At 38.3% G+C, this 8,764-nt stretch overlaps 2 protein-coding genes across 2 annotated transcripts; both read left to right on the plus strand.

Annotated features, from left to right (window-relative positions):
• The first annotated feature begins 675 nt into the window (after positions 1 to 675).
• Positions 676 to 2,488, plus strand: LOC128635236 (coiled-coil domain-containing protein 17-like). The gene is made up of 3 exons (XM_053687063.1): positions 676 to 929; positions 1,515 to 1,625; positions 2,366 to 2,488. Exons 1-3 carry the CDS (start codon positions 738 to 740, stop codon positions 2,486 to 2,488), a joined length of 426 nt encoding a protein of 141 aa, XP_053543038.1. The 5' UTR covers positions 676 to 737.
• Positions 2,489 to 3,381: 893 nt separating this feature from the next.
• Positions 3,382 to 8,675, plus strand: LOC128635237 (very low-density lipoprotein receptor-like). Its single transcript, XM_053687064.1, has 13 exons — positions 3,382 to 3,448; positions 4,050 to 4,169; positions 4,872 to 5,102; positions 5,192 to 5,305; positions 5,642 to 5,761; positions 5,869 to 5,994; positions 6,080 to 6,283; positions 6,989 to 7,157; positions 7,230 to 7,398; positions 7,606 to 7,828; positions 7,913 to 8,032; positions 8,252 to 8,467; positions 8,641 to 8,675. The coding sequence occupies exons 1-13, from the start codon at positions 3,391 to 3,393 to the stop codon at positions 8,673 to 8,675; spliced, it is 1,905 nt and encodes a 634-aa protein (XP_053543039.1). The 5' UTR covers positions 3,382 to 3,390.
• Positions 8,676 to 8,764: the final 89 nt, after the last annotated feature.

The following is an 8,764-nucleotide window of genomic DNA, read 5'->3' on the forward strand; positions in this document are numbered from 1 at the left end:
GAGGTTTAATGAATAAATTGGCAAGTGCAACCTAGGTACATAGGGTCAAATCATATATACACTGACAAAAGGTGACAAAAGTTTGAACACCCTACTAAGTCAGTACTTACCGTAGTGACACCCCCTTGGAATATATCACAGACTGCAAACATGTTTTATAACCAGCTAGGAGTCTTTCTATCCTTGTTTAATGACTTCTAACCAACTCTTCCTTTCAGAAACATTCTAGTTCTGAGATATTATTGGGCTGTCTTGCATGCACAGCATGTTTAAGCACTACAGTACGTACATATTCTCTACATATCTCTTTTCAGCTTCAGTTTCTTGACTGACTGTGTCACATTTGCTTCAGAATTTGCTGATATTCACTGGAATCCATTCTACCATTCTGTGCAATGTTTCCTGTGCCACTGTCTGCCACACAACTGCAAAGCATAATAGATCGACCCTCATGCTTAACAGTTGACAAGGTGTTCTTTTCATCAAATGCAGCGCTTTTTTTCTCTAAACATACCTTTGGTGATTGTGGGCAAAGAGTCAAGAGTGCTTTTGTGATGTGGTTGCATGAAAGGTTTTGGATTTTGTAATTGTTTTAACATGAGAAGACACCACTAAAAAGGAATGACCCACACAAATTATTTAACATGTGACAAAAGTCTTGACAATCAAGTCAAACTGCATGGTTAACTTGTCTTTCCTTGACCAGGGTCCAGCCTGCTTCATCAATCGCTCTAGTGATGCAGTTGCAGGCATCAGGAGGTTATGATATCTATGGACATGAAGTGACACACTTAGCACCACGAGGCTGGCTGAAGCTCCATATCTTCGACCATCACAATCGTATGATCAGTGGGAGATGGAAAGTTCCCGTTCGTCTGCTTCCAGCCAAACCCTCAATGACCACGGCAGAAGTCAATGCTGTTCCACAGGTTTATTCAGCCACAAATACTCTAGTCATTTAGTTATTATCTCAAATATATATACATAATTACCTGTTATAACATTCTTGGCAAATGGGCCATGAACTGTTCGAGGACCAACATAATTTTTAACCAAATGTAAAGAAATTATATACGGGCAATTACCATTAAATATTAACATTTCCTCATGTAAAAAGAAAAGAAAGTATGTCTACTCGAAATTCACTTATAAAAGAAGTGGCAAAACACATGTGTGGCTGACCACAAAACCTTGTGAATAGCACATAGTGTAACAAATGTATTTGGGCTACAGTATGTAGTTTTATGTATTACAGTATGTAGTACTTTTTAAATGCTTACTGATAGAATATAACAACTGCCTTTGTATTATAACTTAAGTCTTTTATTATAAATGAGTTTACAGGTAATGTGGTAAATACACTAAAGCTACGGTATTTTTTTCACAAATACTTTTATTTTGTTCACATTTTTATATTTCTTAGACATAATTCAAATGTAACATAATATATTTTTTCATTTTCAACAGTGGTGGAAAAAGACCCTTTCTCATCATTGTACTTATTTTTACTGTAGCTGGACAATGCAGAACTGTACCTGAGAATCTTTAACACAAGAGATGCTGAGATTCAGAGCTCTGTTCCAATCACTGTCAACAACGCTGGGATCTACCAATTCCCCCTTGTGGTATGTGTCTCACACCTCAATGATATATTGTGTAGTTTCTTGAAAATGCGTATAATATTTCTTTAGTCTGGCTAAGATGTTTGGTTCTGTGACAATAACATACTTGTAGTAAGTACATTTTAACATATACTGATGTATATGGTGCATCACAGTGATACAGCAGGTAGTGCTGCTGCTGTACATCTCCAGGTTGAGTCGGGTTATAGTTAGTGTGGATTTTCATGTGTCGTGCCTTACCATGGACTGGCATCTCATCCAGGGTGTATTCCACTTCATAGCGTGTTCCCGTGATAGGCTCTGGATCCAATGCAAGCCTGCCAAGGATAAAGCAGTTCATTTAAATGAATGAATGAATGAATGAATGAATGAATGAATGAATGAATGCGAAAAAAATCTCTAATTCCATTGTGTCCTTTTGCATTGTTGGAAAGGTCCTGAAGGGGGCAGAGTTGTCCCACTGTGGTAGCATAATAGATAAAACCTCCATCAGTTTTCCAGAAATCAAAGAGTAATGCTTGTAAAATATAACAAATACATCTACTGTGCTAGTCCATTGTGAGCCATATTCATAGGTGATTTCACTGCATCCTTTGCAGACAATTATCATAATTGAAAATTATTTTACGTAAAGGCAGAGTACATCCAGACAACAGCTTCTAAGATGCTCTAAAGCTTAATAATAACCAATGGTTTGCTCTAAATTCATAGTCTACCTCTAATTATGTGCTTCCTCCTTTTAGCAAACTCCTAAACACTCTGTGGGCATGCAGGAGTCTCATGAAACCATCCGATCTCCAGCTGTTCAGAGTGCTCGGGTCCATGCATCAGCCTTCAGTCAACGCCCTGTAAACTCTGCTTCATAACCTGAAGTGACCTAAAATTAACTTTCACCAGCTGAAAAACAAAAAGAGACATTCGACCATTCACCTTTGGAATAAAAGTGGCACATTGTGTGGATTATTGATTTAAAAAATTATAATAATTAGGCCAAGCCAAAGTGATGTGTTATGAAATATAGTTTGTATGGTATAAAATAGAGAAAATCGAGTTAGTGTTATTCTGTTATTGTATTTACCAAAAGATCTCTTTGAGAAATCACAATATTGTATAACTCTATTTCCCTACTGACCTATCTGCTCCCTCTGATCGACCAGGAGAGACTGCTTCATAAGTGACCAAAAATGTACTATTGTCAGCCAATAAACAACATAAATGTAGCAGGTTTATAACAATATGCAACTTCATTATAATTGCATTATAATGCAAATATGAAAATCATTATAATGCATGGCATTTGTGTTTTTAGATCTTATTTTATTTCCATCCAGGGAATCAATTAAATATATATCTGTCTGTCTGTCTGTGGCATTAGTCAGATATTTGTAGTCTGTGAACTCCATGAATACCCATCTAGCTAGCTAGCTAGGAAAGGGCAGCAATACACTTCAATACAGATAGTGGATGTAGTAAAAGTTAAGTGGAGTAAACCAAGTTTCTTGGTGGCTACTAGAATCAACTTTAACTTCACCCACTATCTATCTATCTATCTATCTATCTATCTATCTATCTATCTATCAAGATTTTGCATAAATCCCTTAATCCATGATGACAATAAAGGAAATAAATCATGGCCAATACCATTATACCGACTGCCTGTTGTACTGCACCCCCCACTATCATATCGTGACTTGGTTGCTTCCATCGTAATGAACCCATAAAGGCGGTTCCTCAAGAGCTTGGGTGAGTTTGACCCCAAGGGCGCAGGATGGGCTTGCCGCACCGCTCTGCACTGGCCGCTGTTTTCAGTGTAATTTTAATTACAGGTAAAATAATAATAATAATAATAATAATAATAATTTATTCACAGCTTCCTGTTAATACGTAACAAATGTTGCAGCGTTTTCTTAATATGTAACAGAGATACCAGAAAGCGTGAAGAGTTTGGGAAGATATAAAAGAGGGGGAAGGCCGTGTTGTCAATTAAGATTGTTTACTCTATGTTGAATTTGTTTGGAGAGCCTTACAACGTTACGTGACTTGCTTAGGTATTTTATTTCAAACTAGCGTAAAATCGTCTAATGAACACTGCCACTAATTGAGTTTTTGATTAACCGGCATACTGGTATGCCTTTTTTTATTTTTATTTTTTATTTTTTTTTTTTTTTAAAAAATTATTACCACAAATGCTAATGAGGCCATATAATGTGCGCGTGAACTTGCACTTTGGCGCCAGAAAAGGTTTACAGGTGGCCCAAGGCCTGTCTCTAACATTTTCACTGTTGTGTATTTAATATTGTGACCTCTACACTGTGGTTCTGACTGGTGTTTTTTTTGTTTGTTTGTTTTTGTTTTTATATATATATATATATATATATATATATATATATATATATATATATATATATATATATATAAACTTTCCAGGGCTTGCTGGAAGATGTGGCAATAATCACTGGCAGTGTGATGATGGTGCCTGTATTCTCCGCTCATGGAGATGTGATGGAGCAGGTGACTGCCTGGATGGATCTGATGAGATGGACTGCTGTATGTGGTCTTTGCTTGCTTGCTTGTTTGTTTATTTATTTATTGGTTGGAATTTATGGCAACTTCTCAAATAATCTGCTTGCAATTGATCACCTGCTGGGGGGGGGGATCAGCCTTGTCTATCCAGCTACCAGATTCCAAGCTGGTGAAAATGGTAAACCATCCTTACTATCTGGTAAAAAGGAAAGTTTGTGTATCACTGCTACCAATGCTTTAAGGTTTTTATTTATTTAAGTAAGACAGTTAGAAGTTTTCAAATGTTTATCCATCAATTCTAATAGGTAATAAGGGAAGAATTCTGCTAAATAACTTACAAACTGCCAAAAATGGTGTAGACCAGCTTATAGCTGGATTTTTCAGGTGAACCTACTATGTAGCTGCTTTTAAAAATTGTGATTATTATTAATTGGCTCTGTTCTACCATTGTCCATTGGTGGAAAGAGACTACTGTAGGACCAGGCTTGCTGTTTAAAATCAAACTAAAATTCATTATAATGTGATTTTCATTATTGCTTGCAACCAAGGAGGTGCTTGGCAAATGTGCTAACCACTAAGCCACAGTGCCCCCTTTCTAGACAATTGCAGTTTTATCAAATTGATGTATTTCAGACAGTCCTATTCATTTCACTGTACTACTAAACTCCCCCAGTGGTGTAGGTTTACCTAAAATTAACTTTTTGTTTTAAAATGTATATTTTATAGCCTGCCCCCCAGAGGAATTTGAGTGTTTCGATGGCACATTGTGTGTGAGGGGGTCAGTAGTGTGTGACGGCCAAGCCCAGTGTCCAGACGGGTCTGACGAATTAAACTGCAGTCGATTTGTGGGCTGCCTCTCGGGTGACTGGACATGCAAGAACCGTATCTGCATCCCAGTGAGCCTCCAGTGCAATGGATTTGATGATTGTGGAGACAACTCTGATGAAGAAGGCTGTGGTGAGCTTCAGTGTTCTTTCAGTGATTTTAATTATTTGTATGCCTTTTTTTAGCTAATACTAAAACTGGTGTACAAACTTGTGTGCCAGGACATTGTGGAGATCTGAATGTGCGCTGTCCAAATGGAACATGTCTCTCTCTGAGAGAGAGATGTGATGGAGTTGCCCAGTGTCCTGATGGAAGAGATGAGCCTGTTACATGTGGTATGACTGCCTGATTTGTTTCTTTTCCACCATGCACACAATTCTGCTTTTAAGATGTGCAATAAATCAGAAAATGCATTTCACTTGTTCAGATGTATCAAAATTCCATTTGAAGAAAGGTTTGGAAAAGAAGCTAACATGAAGGGTGACAACCTTTAGGGATTATTCATGGCTATAAAGGCATCTATAGGCTCGTACTTCCACACTGGCACTTGACCTTTTATTTGATTAGTCCCACAGACTGAAAAGCTAAGACCTATGTTTGAACTTGATGCAGGGAGAGTAAACGCCTCCTGTCCAATCATCTTTAAACATTCTTGTTGAAACACATTTCAGGTAAGCTGTGTAGAGAGAAAAATGGTGGCTGTAGCCACACATGCACTGACCAGCTTTGGGGGGCAGCGTGCTCTTGTCCCAGTGGAATGAAGCTATCTGCAAAAGGAGCCAAGTGTGAAGGTGTGTTACTTTCCAGTCAGCTTTAACAGTCACTTGAAAGTGTGGTGATTGCCCCAGTTGTAATGTTTTAATGCATTTGTGCTGTGGATGACTTTCCTGCTCTGTAGATATTGACGAATGTGCCCAGCCCTATGGACCCTGCATGCACACGTGCATTAATACAAAAGGATCCTTTCAGTGCGCATGTCACCCAGGTTTCCAACTACAAGGTGGTAATGTGTGCCAAGCACAAGGTACTGTCAAGTAATCATATATTCATCAATAAGCTACTGATGGTCATGTATTTTAGTTTACTCTTTCTTTTTTCTTTTTTTTAAGGAAATGGCACAAAACTACTTTCCACCAAGAAGCGACTTATTGGCTTGATTGCTGTAAAGGACCGAACATTCAAGACTCTCAGTGTGATTAACAGTAATCCAGTGGCTCTGACTTTTGACCTTGCGAGGAACCTTGTTTTTTGGGCTGATGGGAATGGAAACATTTATAAAACAGAGGATCAGAAGAACAAAGTCATTTATTCAGGTTAGTTGGACCCAGTCTGTGCTGTTGGAAGTATGTTGATGGTTTTGCTATGGAAATGTACTTCTAAAATCAGATGGCTGATTAATCACAAGAGTTGTCTACCATGGTTGCAGTATTTTTAACAGTTTCACATGCAAATGATGTAAATGATTCTGTGCTGCAAAAGTTTTCCTCATGTCAATTTGGGTGGTTGAGATTTGAAAATTAAGCAGCAAACAAGGTTCAATTTAAGTTTTAATGACCGATTTATAACGTGTAAAATCTAAAGCAGGATTGCTGTATCCATAGGAAAACACTGGATTAGTACAAAAGGATTTTTGTTGCTCATTTAATGCAGCCAAGTAACTGGTTAGTTGTGATGGATAAATTGACTAGTTAATCATAACATAATTAACTCTCTCTATTGGACATTGTGAAATTATATTAAGTTGAAAGTGGAATGCGGTTGCTTGCACTGGCTGTAATGAGTTTAGTGTCACTCAGTTTGGTTTATACCACCTGGGCACAGCCACACACATTGCAGTGGGTAAAGGCTTACAGTTTAGTGGCATATGTATCATCTTGTGTGCATGTGGGGAATGTCGAGATATTTGAGTATCCCTTTTAATAATTCAGTGAAACATATTTTAATTTTGTCTGAAATGACCATGTTTGCAGGATGGCTGAGCTGCACTTTTAATGTCTTCTAAATTATTCTCTCTTTAGGTCAGACTGGCATTAGGTTTCTAGCTGTTGACTGGCTCAGTGGACAACTTTACTGGACAAGCTCTGAGCTAAAAGGCATTTATACTGGAGCATCTGATGGTAGTGCTGTTGGCCTAGTCATGTCCAAAGATACTGATCCAGCAGATTTGGTCTTACTTCCCACTGAAAGGTGTGCATGTTTGTGATTCATTTATTGGCTAGATATGCTGAGACATCTACAACTATTCCTATTTCTTTATAGCACCATGTTTTGGATTAATAAAGGACCAAAAATCCTAATGACTATTGAGAAAGCTGGGATGGATGGCTTCTTGAGGACCTCACTGGTTGCCGTCACTGCACAGTCACCGAGAGGCCTTACATTAGATGTGGCAGCCCGAAGGTTATATTGGCTAAGTGATTTTAAAAAGGTAGGTGCTTTTTACTTGATTAAATCTATTGTATCTCTTGGTAAGATGAGGATACACTAAGATAAGGAATCTATGTGCATTTATTATAATTTAACTTATTTATATGAACTCCAGTGTTTACAAGCAAGTCTCTTTTAAAGTACGTTTTAAAGACAATCTGGTGACGTAATATTTGGTGTTTTTGAATATTTTCAAATACCATTGCAGTCAGTTGAGACAGTAAAGGTGGATGGTACAGGACGGTACACCTTTCGTGAGTTCTTTAAAGGACGGACCGCTCAGAATCTGGCTGTGTTCAATGGCTGGTTCTACTGGGCTGATGACAGGCGTTTGTGGCAAGCCCCTGAAAACCAGCCTAGTCAAAAGAGTTTTGTTCTGAAGGGAGAACTTACAGCCATGATGGTCTATCATGAACTCCAGCAACCTCGAGGTAGGTCTACTTCACTGGTACATTTGGTTTTATTTGATCTGAATGCATGAAATACTGTTGTGTAAATGTGTTTGTGCACAACAGGTCTTTCTCCATGTAGAAAGTCAGGCTGTCTGCTCTGCATGCCCTCTCTAACCAGCCCTACTGGTTTCACCTGCTCGTGCTCTGAGGGAAAGCTTCCTGTGCAGGATGGTTCATGTGAATGTATGTTATGGGGAATTGTGTGCATTATCCACTGCAGCTAAGCTATTCTTAAATATTCAATATGTTGAGTATAAAATTGACTCTTAATCCATTAGCTTGCGCTCTCATCCATGTATAATGAAAATGATGACAATTGTCCACACAAATTGGTGAACTTTTTAGTATTTAAAAAAAATAATAATAATAAATTCACTTTTAAACCTTTCTCTCATGTGGTAGGTTTTAAACTTGCCTATGCGTCACCAACAAGCATAAACACACTGGAATTTACAACAGATGGTCCTGTAAAATTTACAATGTTCTCTGACGAGGATATTCAGACTTTTGACATGGATTGGAAAAGAGGATTGGTGATTTGGGCCAACCTTACAGGCCATGTGAAGGCTCGATTGCTCAGAGAGGGCCGCTCTGAATATATACCAACTCTAACGCCTGGTATGTGGCACTACTTGGATTTGTTATTGGTGATCTCATTATTGAAAATCTGAACTGGGTTTTTGTTCTCTAAAGTGTGCACTGTCAGAGTCGACCAGAAGACTGGAAATGTGTATTGGGTGTCCTGTGATGGACTTTCTGTTGGTGCCACCCATATTATACTCCCTGATCAGAGCACTTCAAACCAGTTGTACCAGGCAAGTGGTGAGATCAACGACTTGTTTGTGGATTGGCAACGAGGTCAGTTGTACTGGCTAGAGGATGGTCAGATCATTAACATGAAGCTTGGCCTGTTGG

Source organism: Ictalurus punctatus, chromosome 16 (genome assembly GCF_001660625.3).
Source record: "Ictalurus punctatus breed USDA103 chromosome 16, Coco_2.0, whole genome shotgun sequence".
Taxonomy (NCBI): domain Eukaryota; kingdom Metazoa; phylum Chordata; class Actinopteri; order Siluriformes; family Ictaluridae; genus Ictalurus; species Ictalurus punctatus.

What these genes read in the sequence shown, in the direction of transcription:
- LOC128635237 (XM_053687064.1), top strand. Translation starts at nt 3,391, where the DNA reads ATGGGCTTGCCGCACCGCTCTGCACTGGCCGCTGTTTTCAGTGTAATT. An exon ending in CAGTGTAATTTTAATTACAG is followed by an intron (nt 3,449 to 4,049) that starts GTAAAATAATAA and finishes TAAACTTTCCAG; the next exon opens with GGCTTGCTGGAAGATGTGGC. An exon ending in GGCTAAGTGATTTTAAAAAG is followed by an intron (nt 7,399 to 7,605) that starts GTAGGTGCTTTT and finishes ATACCATTGCAG; the next exon opens with TCAGTTGAGACAGTAAAGGT.
- LOC128635236 (XM_053687063.1), top strand. Translation starts at nt 738, where the DNA reads ATGCAGTTGCAGGCATCAGGAGGTTATGATATCTATGGACATGAAGTG. An exon ending in AAGTCAATGCTGTTCCACAG is followed by an intron (nt 930 to 1,514) that starts GTTTATTCAGCC and finishes TTTTTACTGTAG; the next exon opens with CTGGACAATGCAGAACTGTA. An exon ending in TCTACCAATTCCCCCTTGTG is followed by an intron (nt 1,626 to 2,365) that starts GTATGTGTCTCA and finishes TCCTCCTTTTAG; the next exon opens with CAAACTCCTAAACACTCTGT.